The sequence below is a fragment of the Medicago sativa genome, chromosome 1, assembly GCF_051527215.1.
Source record: "Medicago sativa cultivar Bolivia chromosome 1, Bolivia_mono, whole genome shotgun sequence".
NCBI lineage: Eukaryota > Viridiplantae > Streptophyta > Magnoliopsida > Fabales > Fabaceae > Medicago > Medicago sativa.
In genome coordinates this window covers 79,836,953-79,854,261 of record NC_140749.1, presented here as the reverse complement: position 1 = coordinate 79,854,261, position 17,309 = coordinate 79,836,953, and the positions used below count along the sequence as shown (strand labels likewise).

Below are 17,309 nucleotides of genomic sequence, written 5' to 3'. Positions count from 1 at the left end.
TTGATTTTTCCTTTTTACGTAAATTAACAAGCTTAAGTAAATATATATTATTATCCGGTTATTTAATTAATTACATCTTATCAAATAGTTTTTTATTTTTTAGAAATCTTAGTGGCAAGACTCACCCACACTGAATAATGTAAGGAGTCGTGAGTTTTGAATATACGACCTAACATGACAAAACTCATCCACACCAAGAGATGTAAGAAGTCGAGAGTTGTGAATATACCACCTAACATATTAAACATCCTACAGTTTTTTTATAGTATGAGTTCCAATTATAGATGTTATGTTTTCGGATCAATTTTGCAAAAGCTAGGCATGCCATATTTGGATTTTGGGTAATGTGCAAAATATATGGTGAAGGAAAAAGATTGAGTGAATTAAGCTGTTATGGGTTCTAGCATAAGCATGTCTCATTTGAAAGAAGGGTCTTGTTAACTTGTGCCCTAAGGGCACAAGATAAGAAACTAAATATAGAAATTCAGTTTTGGAAATTGTGCATTCATAACCTTAAAAGCTTAAAAACTTATCTTTCCAATGCAATATTTATTGTTTAATTCTATTTTAAGATTCTTATCTTGTGCCCTAAGGGCACAAGTTAGCATTTCCCTTGAAAGAATTAAGTGAGTTACTAACGTGGTTGAATCTTTTTTTCTTTTTGTGGTGGCCGGGGTTTGAACCTCAAACCTTTCATATATTATGCATTGTCCCAACCAACCGAGCTTAGCTCACAAGGACAAATAAAATATAAATTATGACTAACCAAGAGAAGTATCCACATTTAACACCCGACACATATCTATATCTATCTCTAATAAAGGAACCTATAATTAAGTGAGTTGAGTTGCTTGATTCACCAAAAATATGCTTTGAGGGTTAGAAAACGTTAACCACAAAAGATTTTACAATTACATATTATCCAAGTCCTTAAGTTAGGAAGGAAAATTACCAACTAGATCAACATTGGTTGTTATTGATGATATATGTTTAAATATTTTCATATTAACTTATACAAATTAAAGTCAATTTTAATAAATAATTTTCAAACAGAGATATCCTTGTCTTATCCGAATTTTTCTTTATTAACTTACACTTTTTTTATAGCAACAACCATGTATACTTGGCTACTATAATAAAGTTAGAAAGAGTAAAAGTCAACAGCATGAGACAAGAGTAAGTGTAGCACGTGGAACTCCTTAAAAGGATATTTGTATGGTCACAACTCTAAATATGATTTATTTTGGCAGACTTGCAAAACTTGAAAAAATGTACAACTGAAAACAATTTAATAATATATATTTTTGATATAATTAAACGAAATGTATTGTTACATGCGTATATGTGATTGGTTTTTATTTAGGTTTGTGACCATAAAAGTATTTCTCGCACTCCTTTCTCTTTCGTTGATCTCTATAAGTAATGTCCAAATGAACACGGTGCAGTTAAGTACAATGTTTGATTGATGCAAATTGTTAAGAATTAAGCAAATATCATCTCAGAAACATGTCGTGGTGGAGTGGATTCTTTGAGCTGAGACCATTATTCCACTTGTTACTTCCACTAAGCATTCATTGGATTGCTGAAGAAATGACAGTTTCTGTTCTTGTTGATGTTACAACCACTGCTTTATGTCCTCAACAATCATCTTGCTCCAAAGCCATTTACATTAATGGTCTTCAAGAAACAGTATGTATTATCACAAATTCATATGATCAACCAACTTTCTCATTTTTATTTTATGATCATTAATGTATTTTCTTTTTTCCTTGTAGATTGCTGGAATTTTCAAGATGATGGTACTTCCACTTTTGGGCCAGCTTTCAGATGAACATGGTCGCAAGCCTTTACTCCTTGTTACCATGTCCACCACCATATTTCCTTTTGGTAATTTCAATTTTTCTTAATCTAATATATTGGTGATGTTTAGTAATTAAATTAGAGTTTAATTTACTGTAAGTGTAAAAAAGTTATGATAAAAGTTAAACGTTTCCAACGATCCAACAGTTATGATTGATTGATAGTGTAAAAACTACGGTGTATATGAATTAAATCCATTAAATTCTCCTTAACATTGTTGATCACTTCAATTTACAATACTTTTCCCTTTACTTGCAACATCTGCAACAACTGTAGAGTGGATAAGTGAGTATAAATTGTTTATATTATTACATATGATTTTTTTTCATTTTCTGTTTTCACCTTTTTCACTGTATTCTTGTTGATTGGTGTAGCTTTACTTGCCTGGAATCAATCTGAGGAATTTGTATATGCCTACTATGTGCTTCGCACAATTTCGTATATAATCAGTAAAGGAAGTATTTTCTGCATCTCTGTCGCGTATGTGGTGAGATTTATTTCTTAATTAACTAAATTTTGAAAAGAAAAAGATGGTAAACAATTTTATTTACATATTGATATATCTTTCCTCTGTCAGGCAGATGTTGTCAATGAAAACAAAAGGGCAGCAGTATTTGGTTGGATCACTGGTCTCTTTTCTGCTTCACATGTTGTTGGGAACGTCTTGGCTCGATTTCTTCCTCAAAACTACATTTTTGTGGTAATCTTAGTTCACTGAGTTTTGTGTTGATGTTCATACATCATGTCTAGATTATTTTTATACTTCTTGTTAGGTTATGAATCTTAATTATGGCCTACTTGTTTCAGGTTTCAATAGCACTATTGATATTTTGTCCAGTTTATATGCAATTCTTCCTAGTTGAAACTGTAAAACTAGCTCCCACAAATATCCAAGAGTTAGGCTTCTGCTCTAAAGTTAGTTATGTTGTTAGCCGAAGATATAAATCTATGAGGAATGCCGCGGAAATAGTAATCTTCAGGTAGTCTGTCTGATGTTAAGCATCGATATACATAACTATCTGTATAATTATTTTCTGATAATTTTTCTTTAGTGAAATATACTTACATTCATGAATCCTAAAAAATGTAATGTTTTTCAGTCCTACATTAAGAGGCATGGCTCTTGTCTCTTTCTTTTACGAGTTGGGAATGTCTGGTATAACCACCGTTTTGCTGGTATGTTTTCAACCGATTTAATTGAATTCGTCAATTTTTTTCCTTGTTGTGTTACTACTATTTAACAAATTTCTTTTAGTTAATTTCATAGCTTGACAGTCTCATAATTTCTATGCAGTACTATTTGAAAGCTGTTTTTGGTTTTAACAAAAATCAGTTCTCAGAACTTCTGATGATGGTCGGAATTGGTTCAATCTTTTCTCAGGTATAATGCTTCTCGGAGGAAATTTCTTCCTTTGATCCCTCCAAACTAATGATTGTAACTATTATAATAAAAATAGCAAGCTAGTTTGTTTTGTGATTCTTCTTTATAAGGATAAGTGTGTATAACTGTTTTTTCATTTCTATAACTGTTGAGTTTAATCTGGCTTCTTTTAATGTTTGATAAGCTGATTATGGAAAAGTTGAGTTTCTTGTTTTAAGTACTTCCTGTCAACTTCTTCCAGATTGTGTTACTTCCAATACTTAATCCATTGGTTGGAGAGAAAGTGATTCTATGCTCAGCCTTACTTGCATCAATAGCATATGTAAGTTCTCTTTCTTTTACTTCTTATTACATGCTTCCTAATATCATATCTAAGCTCTTTTGATGATATATTTTGGTGCAGGCTTGGCTTTCTGGATTAGCATGGGCACCTTGGGTGAGTAAAATTGATAACTTTCTATATCAAGTTTTACTTTCACATTTCATTTAATAACTCTTGTAATCAGTTTTATTACCTGTATTCAAAGTAAGCTTTTTTATATAACTTGAATAAGAAGTTATAACAGGAGTCTGTAATTTCTTTGCACTGCCTTACAATGTGCTTATACAAATTTACATGCTTATATGGTTTGCTGAAAATTTCATAATCTTCATTTTCTTACTGAAAGTAATTGAGTTTCATTCACGAATGCAGGTACCATATTTAAGTGCCTCATTTGGCATTATCTATGTCCTTGTGAAACCAGCTGTGAGTAGATATGTGATAAAATAATTAGATTAATTTCTATGTACTATAACCCTCTTTTACACTCTTTTACACATGCATCAAATAAAATCAAACCACGATGCCACTTTTTTTGTATTATATTCTAAACTATCTCTCGCCAAATATCTACATTGTGAGATGTAATTTGACGCATATGTAAAAACATTTTGCACCGATAGTGTATACAAATTAAATTTTGAAATTGTTATCCACTTCTATATAGTCACAATCAATGGTCCTGTCTCCTGATATTGCAATTAATTTCTTATCATGTAGACATATGCTATTATTTCAAGAGCATCAAGCTCAACCAATCAGGTTTGTTGTCCTTTTTTACCTACAAGCAGTGAAGCTAGCCACAGAGCATTATCTCTTACCAAATAAACACCATTTCATATGATTTTCTTTATCTGAATTTTATGGTGTAATTTTATTGTAGGGAAAAGCACAAACTTTTATTGCTGGGGCACAATCTATATCTGATTTACTATCACCAATTGTAATGAGTCCTTTGACTTGTAAGTAGAATACTAAAGCTAACTTCTCATTCATTAGACCATTTTACATTAATTTTGACACCTTATGCTACAATATAATAACTGTTGTTTCATTTCAGCATTGTTTTTATCTAGCGATGCTCCCTTTGAATGCAAAGGTTTTAGCATTATATGTGCATCTGTATGCATGGTAAGCTATCTATTTTCTGTCTTCACTATCATTTCCTTTCATCTATTCTACCCTCTAGTTGTTTATCTCTTCTAACTGAGAAATTTTTTCAACTTTTTCAGATGATTTCTTTGGTTTTTGCTTGCATGCTAACTCCTAATAATCCTTCAAGTAATGACTTGGAGGACAACACAGAAGACCCGCTTCTGAATCATAGCTGATTGGATCAATTGTACACATACTAGGCCAATCAAGCGATGTAGATATATAATTAATTAATGCATCCTTTGCCTCAAATGTCTATTGCATTTTGCACATGCCATATATTCATATAGTTGGGGTATGGGTTACAAGGTTAGGATAATGATATAAGAAAATTATAAAAGTGGACCTTTTCATAGGCAAATGTCAAATGTCAGTGTTTACTATTTTATGTTGCCCATTCTCAAGGTGGCATTTACCATGGGAAGGTCTAATCCTTTCCCACCATGGGAAAGGCATATTTTGACCATTGATATATTATTAAAAGAATTGAATGGTTGAGATTGTTTACCTTCAACCTTTTCTTAACTTTTTGTTTTTTGACAATTACCAAAAATTCGGACCCCACATAGTATAGGGGAAATGTTATTTTATTTATTGAGTTTTCTACACAACTTTGGGCCTTTATTAATTCAATATATCTTTTTATATATTATTTAGTATATATTTTATTTTAGATTTCAGTATTTATTTTCATTTTATTTTAGTATAATTATTAATTATTATAAAATGATATAAAAGAACTTTTTTTTAATTTATAATAAATTTTATTAATTTAATATGTCTTTTTTTAAGGAATTTAATATGTCTTTTAGTTATTATTGTTTAAATAACTTTTATTTTCTAAAATCTTATTTTAATATTATTTTATTTCAGTTTTTTAAACTTATTAAAGTTAAACATAAAAAAAATCTGGACGTAACTCTTCTATCTATGTAACAAAAAATAAAACTTATCTATAAAAAAAATTGAATGTAATGTACCAAAAAAAAAATTGAATGTAAATCTTTTAAAAAAACATAACGTAACATCTACAAAACAAAAAAAGCATAACGTAACAATTTTTTTTTAATGCAACTATTCTTTTATTTTTTATTAAAAAAACTATTCTTTTTTTTTTAATGCAACCAAGTTTAATATAATATTGTATTATTTTTTGTTTGTTCAAGGGAAGTGACCAACAATAAGTTCTTCCAACTTGGTAGACTGCCAAGTGTACATAGAAAAGGAACTTTCCCATGGTGGGAAGGGATTAGCCCTTCCCATGATAAATGTCACCATTCTCAAACTCTTTATAAGTGTCTTAGCTCAACTACCCACCACTTAATTAAACATGGAGACAATATGTAAAGTTGAAGCTAATTTGTAATGTGTAAATCGACGTTTCGTGACATTGTAACAATCAAGTAAATTAGTCCCTCAAATTTACGAAATATCAAATTAGCCTTTAAATTTAAAAATAATAATTAATTTAGTCTGTCCACAAAAAAATCTCTTTAGTAACCATCCATTAAAATCAATAAAAGATAAATAAGGACTGCAATAATCTTTTGTGCAGTAAGACAAAACATATAATTTTTAAAGTTTTTTTTTGAGGGAAATATAATTTTTAAAGTTGTATTGCTAAATTTGAGAAAATGAATAAATTGATCGGATTTCATCAATTTAAGGGACAAAAATACTACTATGTAAATTTGACGGACTAATTGCCCTTTATTTTATTTTTTTTTTGATGATGGCCGGTGTTTGAACCTCAGACCTTGCATATTGTATGCATTATCCGTACTAACCGAGCTAAGCTCACGAAGACTAATTGCCCTTTATTCAATTCATTTTGATCTTTTATCATTTACAAATTTTATTTTAGTAATTTATTTTTGGACATTATACAAATTCTCCGTTTTACTTATTTTTGATACATGTGAGTTAAGTTAACCGTTGACTATCCCACCGTAAATGTTAAAAAAACACCTATTCAACCGTCTACTTTACCAAAATTCCTAATTGGAGACCCATTTATTTTCCCTCCACAAGGCTCAAATATGAGACCAACATAATTTTGGTAAATACAAATGGTAAAAGCTAACAAGTTTTCTAAGAGAACATATGAAGTAATAGAAAAAGACTTATACTTTTTCCACCCTGTCCTTTACTAGCGCGCCCTGTAAATTTTTCGAAAATGACATAGAAAAAATGCTCCTGTAAATTTTCCAAATTCAGTTTATCCTTTGTTATAGGGTGAAAAAAAAAATGAGTTTTTGAAGTTTTCGGATTTTATAATCCGAAAACCTCAAAAAATAGGGCGCGCTACTTGATTTTTTCGGATTATATAATCCGAACACCCCTTAAACACCCTTTTTCAAGGGAAAGACAGTTCAGATTATATAATCCGAACTGTATCAGACAAATTCTAAACATGTTTGTAACATGGATAGTAATTTTATGGACAATATTAATCTTCCCAACTCTCATCCTTCTGTTTATGTTTTGCGTCATTATTAACTGTTCTTAGTCAAAAATCGGGTTTTTGGACTACTTGATCGGATGGCTCCGAAACTTCCCCAGAAAATCAGAAAAAAATTCATGGATCATGACTCCCTTATAAGAGACTTCCTATGGACTCCGCCCCTCAAAATTCAAAATTCCATCGTTTCGATCCATTTTTAATTTTTCATATTCTCAGAAAAATTTAAAAAAAATTGCATTAATTTTATTTGATTTTTAGAATTTTTTTGGTGGTATTTTTGCTCAATGTCTCATTTCACAACGTTGAAATATATAAATGTTTGGTGTTCGCCGTCCGATTTGCTAATAAGAAAGAATAAACAATTTAAAGAATAAAAGACGGTAGTACTAATAAAAAAATAATACTAAATAATAATTAACATACTGATGTTAATTTTGATCGGAAAAAGAAAATACTGATATTAATTAATTGTCATTAAACAAAAACTTAGTTTTTTTTTTGACGTGAACAAAACTTAGTTCAATGATATTAATTTTGATCGGAAAAAGAAAATACTGATATTAATTAATTGTCATTAAACAAAAACTTAGTTTTTTTTTTGACGTGAACAAAACTTAGTTCAAACAATAGGTAACAAACTATGCACATCAAAATTTGAAAATATAAAATATTACAATTGTAAGTTATCCGCAAGAAGGAAACAAGAAATGGGAAGGCGATCGAGCTATTTTCATGCTACATGTATGCCATGTCCCATGCCAATGTAGTGACGTAAATTCTGATTTTTTCAACGTTTGTATAGCAGTTTTTTTTAGGGTTGAAATTACGTTTGTTTGTATATCAGCATGTTTACTTGTTAATTAAATATTTGCAATTAATTAACTGTTATTAATTAATTAACCGTTGTTATATGAATATAATTTTTTTTAAGGAGTTATGAAGTACAAAATTAAAGAAAGAGTGAAAGTCAGCATGAAGCAAGAGTGAGTGTAGCACGTGTATAATTTGCTGAATATGCCTTGAAATAATTTAATTTCGAGGAGTTGCGATTTTGTCTCATGTGTGGGCCGTGCAGCACCATGTGCCGGGCTACGTACCTATTCGCGGGGCGCATGGCACCATGCACGGAATGTAAGCCGAGTTTTTAACGTGAAAAAGTGGGAGTTCGAGAACTTGTTAGGTTAAAAACTGGGAAGCCTGTTAAATATTAGGGTTGAGAAACATTTTTAAACATTTTTGGCAACAAATTATTGAGTACGTTGACCACAATTAAGAGTTGGAAAAAAAGGTAAAAATTAGTGTTGTCTTGTTGAATTCTTATTTCTTGTAATTCTATCTCTTTACAAAGAACTCTTTGAGAATGAATTGAAGACATCTTTATATGAATGTCAATTTGTGTCGAATTAGGTAAACAAATATCGTTGTGATTTTCCTTCTTATCCTTTATCTTATGACTCTAACTTTGGTTTACGCGAATTTTACTCCACACATCAAAGTATTGACATCGGTTTTGATCACAACACAGCCACTGTATTCTTCCTTTCCAACCGTATATAAATAAGTTATATCCAACTGAACAAGGTACAATTAAGTACAAACGTTTGATTGATGCAAATTATTAAGAATTTATCAAATCTCATCTCAGAAACATGTCGTGGTGGAGTGGATTCTTTGAGCTGAGGCCTTTATTCCACTTGTTACTTCCACTAAGCATTCATTGGATTGCTGAAGCAATGACAGTTTCTGTTCTTGTTGATGTTACAACATCTGCATTGTGCCCTCAACAATCATCTTGCTCCAAAGCTATTTACATCAATGGCCTTCAACAAACAGTATGTATTATCACTATGATCAAATCAACCAACACTACTAATATATATTATTAATGAGTTGAGGAGTTCTCATTTTTATGTAATGATAAATTTATTTTCTTTCCTTCTAGATTACTGGAATTTTCAAGATGGTGGTACTTCCACTTTTGGGTCAGCTTTCAGATGAACACGGTCGCAAACCTCTACTCCTTCTTACCATATCCACCAGTATAATACCTTTTGGTAATTACAATTTCACCTCCTCAAATTATAAGACATACACAAATACTAGTATGTTATTTTGGTGATGCTAAGTAATTAAATTCTATATCCTTAACATTTATGTTGATTTACTTCAGTTTACAATACTTTTCTCCAGAGGAAATGACAATTTGTTTATTTTTTCATTGTTGTAGCTTTACTTGCTTGGAATCAATCTAAGGAATTTGTATATGCCTACTATGTGCTTCGCACATTTTCGCATATAATCAGTCAAGGAAGTATCTTCTGCATTTCTGTCGCGTATGTGGTGAGGTTTTTTCTTAACAAACTAAATTTTCAAAAGAAGAAAATTGTTAAAAAATTTATTTACATATTTATACTTCCTCTCTTTTAGGCAGATGTTGTTCATGAAAGCAAAAGAGCAGCAGTATTTAGTTGGATCACTGGTCTCTCTTCTGCTGCACATGTTATTGGGAACGTCTTTGCTCGGTTTCTTCCTCAAAACTACATTTTTGTGGTAATCTTTGTTCATTGAGTTTTGTGTTAATTCTCATCAAGTATGTTGATTTTTTTTTTCTATACTCACTGTTTGGTTATGATTCTTAATTATGGTTTATTGGTTTCAGGTTTCAATAGCACTATTGACCTTTTGTCCACTTTATATGCATTTCTTCCTAGTTGAAACTGTGAAACTGGATCCCGGAAAGAACCAAGAGTTAGGCTTCTGTACTAGAGTTATTTATGTTCTTAGCCGAAGATACAAATCTATGAGGAATGCCGCGGAAATAGTAATCTTCAGGTTGTCTGTCCCATGTTAAGCATCATTTTTGAACTTACATGTATTCATGAATCCTAAATATTGTCAAATTTTTCAGTCATACATTAAGAGGCGTGGCTCTTGTCTCTTTCTTTTATAAGTTGGGAATGACCGGCATACACAGTGTTTTGCTGGTATGTTTTCAACTGATTTAATTGAAGTCCTCAACTTTTTTCCTTGTTGTGTCACTACTATTTAGCAAATTTCTTTTAGTTAACTCCATAGTTTAATTGACAGTCTCATAATTCCTATGCAGTACTATTTGAAAGCTGTTTTTGGTTTTAACAAAGATCAGTTCTCAGAACTTCTGATGATGGTTGGAATTGGTTCAATCTTTTCTCAGGTATAACGGTTCTCAGAAAATTTCTTCCTTTTGATACCTCCATACTGATGATTGCAATGCTTATAATTAAAACAAAGCAAAATAGTTTCTTTTGTGATTCTTCTATATAAGGATAAGTTGAGTTTCTTGTTTTAAGTACTTACTGTCAACTTCTTCCAGATTGTGTTGCTTCCAATACTTAATCCTTTGGTTGGAGAGAAAGTGATTCTATGCTCAGCCTTACTTGCATCAATAGCATATGTAAGTTATCTTTCTTTTACTTCTTATTACATGCTTCCTAATATCATATCTAAGCTCTCTTCATAATGTATTTTGGTGTAGGCTTGGCTTTCTGGATTAGCATGGGCACCTTGGGTAAGTAAAATTGATAACTTTCTATATCAAGTTTTACTTTCACTTTTTATTTTATAACTAATGTGATTTTTATTTTTTAACTAATGTGATTTTTATTTTTTAACTATGCATCATGGACTGTTACAATGTCCTTATACAAATTTACATGTTTATATGGCTTGCTGAAAATTTCATAACCTGCATTTCCACAATGAAAGTTATTGAGTTTAATTCACTATGGCAGGTACCATACTTAGGTGGCTCATTTGGCATTATCTATATCCTTGAGAAACCTGCTGTGAGTAGTAGATTAATTTTCCTCATATATGATAAAATTATTATCCACTTTTATAGTTAGAATCAATGGTCTTGACTCCTGATATTGCCATTAAATATTTCTTGTCATGTAGACATATGCTATTATTTCTAAAGCATCAAGCTCAACCAATCAGGTTTGTTTTCCTTTTTTTTTTTCTTTATCTCATACTATTATTTTAAAATCTAATCAGAAAGACTAGCCAAACATCATTTCATATAATTTGCTTTTTCTGAATATTGTGATGTAACTTCATTGTAGGGAAAAGCACAAACTTTTATTGCTGGGGCAAATTCAATATCTGGTTTACTATCACCAATTGTTATGAGTCCTTTGACTTGTGAGTAGAATACTAAAGCTAACTTCTCATTAGACCATTATTTTGCATTAATTTTGACACCTTATACTACAATATAATAACTGCTGTTTCATTTCAGCACTGTTTTTATCTAGCAATGCTCCCTTTGAATGCAAAGGTTTTAGCATTATATGTGCATCTGTATGCATGGTGAGCTATCCATTTCTGTCTCCTACATCATCTAGTTGTTGTTATTTTGGTACAATGAGAGAATTGTGAAAAGAAAAAAAAATGTAAATACTAACTTTGAAATCTTTTCAATTTTTTCAGATAATTTCTCTGATTTTTGCTTGCATGCTAAATCCTGATACTGGTTCAAGTGATGAAGACTTGGAGGATAACCAACAAGACCCGCTTCTGAATTATAACTGATTGGATCAATTGTACACATGATTGGCCAATTATACAATGTAGAGATATAATTAATTTAAGGCATCTCTTGCCTCATACAATGCTTGCCATATATTCATAGAATTGGTATGGGTTAGGACTTAGGAATTACGATGATGATATAAGAAAAATAGAAAAGTGGACCTTTTTGATAGGCAAATGTCAATGTGGGTGTTTACTATTTTATGTTGCCCCATTCTCAAACTCTTCATGTATCTTGGCTCAACCACTTAAACATGAAGACAATACTACGCAAAGTTGAAACTAATTTGTGAAGAGTAAATTGGCATTTAGAGAAATTATAACAATCGAGCATTATGTTTAGTTGTAATTAGTGGGTATATACATACTATGTTAGTTGTAATTGATATTAACTTTTCATATTCAAAGCATTATGTTTCAAAAAAAAAGAGTAAGTGCATCTAATAATTTGAAATGAGTTTATATTTAAGGATAAAAATGATATATTTTTAGAGGGATTTGCTAGAACACACCCACTAGTTTTTATGTGGGAGTGTTTTAGCAAGCTACACCTTAAGGTGTATTTAACTACTTTTTAGTTATAACTTGTTAAAACACACCTTCTAAAAAATAAGTGGGTGTATCCTAGCAAATGCCCATAAGAGTTGCTAACATACACCCACTTATTTTTTAGAAGGTGTGTTTTAGCAACATTCACCTTAAGGTGTATTTAACAACTTTTTAGTTATATCTTTGCTAAAACACACCTTAATAAAAACTAGTGGGTGTATCCTAGCAAACCCCATTTTTAGATACTCGAATACAAATATCTTTTAAACAAAATGCGTTTAATATTTAAATTTATTCTAAAATAAATTAATATAAAAATATGACATGACATTGATTGATTGGATGATGAGTACATATTCAACCAAACTACATGGATACCATGGTGTTCACCAGATAAATTTCCCAATACCAAGTAAATTTGTTTAAGACCTTGTCGGTGGAAGAATGTCAACATTATCTATGTCTTAAGGTTGAGTTATTTCGAAACTCAATTCACCTAAATTTTTATTTATTAAAACAAAAATCCCACTGGTTGTTTATAATTCAAAAATAAAAACAACACTACACCTTGGGTTTTGAGGATATGACTCTCACACTGTAAAGCCATTGAGAATGAATCAAAGACACTGAAATCTGTTTCACTTCTTCCCATGAAACCTTAGGATTGTGTTACAAACATGGAAGTTCTGTCTCTCTCCGTTACATTCACCAAATTTCAAACCTTTTCCTCTTTCAAACCAAAAAACACAACCCAAATTCACCAACTTCCAATAAAAACAAAACTGCCCAACAAAAACAATCACTCTAATAATCTTCCCTCTTCTTCTTGTTCCATTTCATGTAATTCCTCTTTTACTAGAATTTCAGCAACAATTAACCAAACATCAATTCCACAAAACGATATGTTGTTGTTCCCTAATGGAAATTCAAAGCATTGGGTTGTTAGAATGGATAAACCTGCTGTTGGTGTTGTTACCAAAGCTCAAATTGTTGACCATTATGCTCAAATTTTGACCAAAATCATGGGAAAGTAAGTAAGGACATTCAAATCTACGTTTTTTTTCTTCTTTTTTTTTTTTTTTTTCTTTTTTATTGGGTTTCTTGTTTGCTTTGAAATTTGATGACAATGGTGTTTGTTTGCAGTGAGAAGGATGCACAAATGTGTATATATCATGTTTCATGGAAAACCAATTTTGGGTTTTGTTGTGAACTTGATGAGGATTGTGCACATGAGCTAGCTGGTTAGTTTTGTAGATTCTTAACCTTTGAATCAAACATGTTAATGAAATTTGAAATGCTTGTTGTGAACTTGTGATTGTGTTGCAGGTGTGCCTGGTGTCTTGTCTGTTCAGCCAGATGACAATTTTGAGTCTGAAAATAAGGATTATGAAGGTTTGCCGTTTTTGCTAATATATTATAAATTTACCTAGGTATAAGTTAAGTTATGTGGTATGTGTGATTTTGGTCCTTGTATCTAGGATGATATTTTATGTTAATTTATATTTCATTGGTCAGCTCCGACGCCTCTGGCATTAAGCATGTCCTGGTGACCGGCACACATCGGTGTCCGACACCCGTGCCACATGTGTTAGACAAGTGTCTCAAAATAAACTTTTTCTTCTTTTCTTCTGACACACTTTTACACTCCTTAGACACATCCCCGACACTTCTATGACTATGAGGTTTAAAAGTATGTCGAAGTAGTGATGATCAATGAAGGAGTTGTAGACATTAAATTCGATTCGATTACGTCATTTTTAACTTTTAAGTATAGTAGATTTGATGAACGAGTAGAAAAATTGTCATATTTTGTAGTGTACCAATTGATTGCTCAAAGATAATGTTCAAATTTTATTTAATCATAATAAATAAATATGTATGTATTGGTGTGGGTGTCCTTTATTTCAACGTGTCCGCGTCCGCGTCAAAGTCTGTGCTTCATTCAGCTCTTTACAGTTGTTATGATTTTGTAGTTCATTGACATAAATGGTTTGATAGAAACTAGTTCAGAAGGAGAAAACTATATTAGAGTAGCAATCTACTGTAATATAACATTTATCAAATATTAAAGTAGAAGCTAGTTCGCAAATGTTTCAATAGAAACTACTTGGTATGCATTTTCAATGATGATATGATTCTCACAGACATTGAATTATGCTTGTTCATGATTTTCTACTTTCTGCTGTCAGTAACTTTTTTCTTTGATTTCCTGCTAACTACATATGTTCAGGTAGAAATTTGGAAAATAGTCTGAATATGCCAAATTCTTCTGAAGCAAGTCAGGAAGCTTCTGTGAAAACAAAGAAACTTTTTGTGACAGGTATTCTCACGACATAACATTGATTCTAAGGTGTAGAGCATGTTTTAACTTTTATCTCCTATTCATCTGGATGTTCTTACGACTATTTAACTAAAATTGTGTGTGAATTACTCTCTCAATGGAAGCATAAATAAATACTTTGGGAGAACATTTTTGCTTGCAGGGCTATCATTTGACAGTTATTTGTCTCTTGAACAGGGCTATCATTTTATACATCTGAGAAAACCTTACGCGCCGCATTTGAAGGCTTTGGTGAGCTTGTTGAAGGTAGTTTCAACTTCATTCATTGTTCTCTTGTAGAAGGCTTTTGTCTGCGCTTTTACTAATAAATAAATGGTTATGTTTGACAGTTAAAGTTATTATAGATAAAATTTCAAAAAGGTCCAAGGGTTATGCATTCATTGAATACACCACAGAGGAGGCCGCAAGTGCAGCACTCAAAGAGATGAATGGCAAGGTAGATCCATCTTTCTTTCATGTATGTAAAATGCAATTTTGCTTTGCGCTGGTTCTGCTTCGTGATTGTCATGTAGGAAGAAAAAGAATATGGGTTTATAAATCATAATAGAAAGACGTTAACGATTTTATTGTGCGTGCAGATTATTAATGGCTGGATGATAGTGGTAGATGTTGCCAAGACCACCCCACCAAGATACAACAAGGGTCGTGCCAGACCATCTGCTTGATAAGAAAAGAAGTCTGTAAGGTATTTGCTATTAATTACCAGCTCCGTGGAATGAATTCAGTCTTCGACTCGTTAGTTAAGTCAATTCAATATTTTTTTTAAAAGTACTTGATACAGTCTATATCTTAAATGGAACCATATAATTCAATTATTTATCTCTGCTCATACACATTTCATAAACTTCCAATTTGTTGTGGGTGTGGACATAACATATATACAGTGAATTCGATCGATGTGCAGTCTGTTTCCAGTGTTCACTCATGCCATTGTTCTTAACATAGCAAATTTTTATATCTTCCAGATTTGGGAGCTAAATGCAATGCATGCTTCATTCAACAAGGCTTGGACGATGATGTTATAAGGGGCATGTGCAATACCCCTGACCAAGTTACTTCTCTATCATTTCATGATATATAGCCTTCCCCTCTGTCTCCATTTGATTCAACTTATCTTCAACGTGCAAGCAGATGTGTAGACACCCATAATATTCTCCGGAGATGTTTTTCAGTAGTTATAAGTTATAACCACACATGCTCTTAGGAAGTGAAATGTTGTCTTCACGTACCAGCGATCACTAGAGGCGAATCTAGTGTATCATGAGGGTGTGCACCTGCACACACTGAACTTTCAAAAATTTCACCAATATCCCTACATTTACATTTTGAACATACTGAACATTTTAATTTGCACCTTTGGCCCAAAGATTTTGCAAATAGATCTTAAATACCTCTGACATCTTTATGAAATGGAATCTGACACATACTTTTCTGTCCAACAGGCTTGTTCTGGTAGGCTTCTTTTCTAGTAATCAATAAGCCTGTACAATAATAAATCTTTAACTATGGTTTTATCAAAAAATACTAAAATTTAATTTTGGTCATAAATTTCAAATCATTGTTCTTTTCCTTGTTTGCTTCCCCCATTTTTTTTTTGCTCGTCATACTTATGGTGTACTCGGCCATCAACGCATGACTTCTGCATGTTTTGCTACTTCAAGATAATTAGCATGAGCGCATGACAAACCTTATACTCTTTCACTTTCGCTTACTAGAGTCCTTCATCATTGATGCAGGAGGGTTTTATTAGTAATTTAGTAGTATTTATTATTTAGCCAAATCTTAGTAATTTTCTAGAAATCTCTATTATTATTACGTTTTATTTTATTTTGGCCCACGGGTTTGTTATTTCTTTCACTATATAAGCTGAACTTATGTAGCCTAAGAGGCACACTTTTTGATTCAATAAAATTATTCGAGATTTTCTCTCAATTCTGGTGGATTCCGGAAACCCGTTTGAAATTATTCGAGATTTTCTCTCAATTCTGGTGGATTCCGTAGACCCTTGTTTGATAGGTTTGTCGCTTGCAACCTGTCTCTTTATCTTTTAGGTTTAGCGCTTGCTAACCCTTGCTTCCGCACTGCGTCAGTTGGTATCAAAGCCTGGTTTCTCCTGTTCTTTTTCTAACGGATCAGCCATGGGAGATCAACTGATGACGAGGGCAGAGTTGGCCGGCATAACCGCGACTCTTACCACGACCATCAAAGCTCTGTCAGATCAGATGGCGGGTTGACAACTAAGATTGACAACATCTACATCAACAACCGCAACAACAACAACAACAACAACAACAACAACAACAACAACAACAACAATCTGGACAGGAGAGAAGAACCAATTCCAGTTATTAGGGTTCGTAATAACAATCATACTATTCATATGTACAGAAAATCAGAACATACCCGTGAATATGATTTGGAATACTATGAGCGTCGATATTACAACAAACTGAAGGATGATTACTACAATTTTAAAATCTCTGATTCGATATATTGTTGTCCGTTTTGTTACAATGAAGATTACTCCTTGACTGACCTTTTGAGACATGCTTCCAGAATAGCAGGTAATTCGCGTAAGACAGTTAAAGATATGGTTAAACATTATGCTTTAAAGATGTATATTAAAAGGTACAAATTTGATGACGAGAGGGTGACGAAAGAAGAC

General features: G+C 31.9%; 3 protein-coding genes across 3 annotated transcripts; all 3 read left to right on the top strand.

Annotated features, from left to right (window-relative positions):
* The first annotated feature begins 1,447 nt into the window (after positions 1-1,447).
* LOC146957916 (uncharacterized) lies at positions 1,448-5,216 on the top strand. The gene is made up of 14 exons (XM_085739589.1): positions 1,448-1,689; positions 1,776-1,887; positions 2,235-2,347; positions 2,438-2,560; positions 2,668-2,840; positions 2,961-3,036; positions 3,155-3,241; positions 3,483-3,563; positions 3,645-3,677; positions 3,936-3,989; positions 4,284-4,325; positions 4,447-4,525; positions 4,624-4,694; positions 4,796-5,216. The coding sequence occupies exons 1-14, from the start codon at positions 1,507-1,509 to the stop codon at positions 4,892-4,894; spliced, it is 1,326 nt and encodes a 441-aa protein (XP_085595715.1). The 5' UTR covers positions 1,448-1,506; the 3' UTR covers positions 4,895-5,216.
* Positions 5,217-8,234: 3,018 nt separating this feature from the next.
* LOC146957915 (uncharacterized) lies at positions 8,235-12,071 on the top strand. The gene is made up of 14 exons (XM_085739588.1): positions 8,235-9,014; positions 9,125-9,236; positions 9,410-9,522; positions 9,610-9,732; positions 9,842-10,014; positions 10,091-10,166; positions 10,289-10,375; positions 10,535-10,615; positions 10,697-10,729; positions 10,953-11,006; positions 11,119-11,160; positions 11,286-11,364; positions 11,462-11,532; positions 11,653-12,071. The coding sequence occupies exons 1-14, from the start codon at positions 8,832-8,834 to the stop codon at positions 11,752-11,754; spliced, it is 1,329 nt and encodes a 442-aa protein (XP_085595714.1). The 5' UTR covers positions 8,235-8,831; the 3' UTR covers positions 11,755-12,071.
* Positions 12,072-12,868: 797 nt separating this feature from the next.
* On the top strand, positions 12,869-16,010 carry LOC146957914 (RNA-binding (RRM/RBD/RNP motifs) family protein). Its single transcript, XM_085739587.1, has 8 exons — positions 12,869-13,333; positions 13,447-13,544; positions 13,630-13,695; positions 14,534-14,623; positions 14,822-14,890; positions 14,974-15,080; positions 15,223-15,329; positions 15,610-16,010. The coding sequence occupies exons 1-7, from the start codon at positions 12,981-12,983 to the stop codon at positions 15,307-15,309; spliced, it is 870 nt and encodes a 289-aa protein (XP_085595713.1). The 5' UTR covers positions 12,869-12,980; the 3' UTR covers positions 15,310-15,329; positions 15,610-16,010.
* Positions 16,011-17,309: the final 1,299 nt, after the last annotated feature.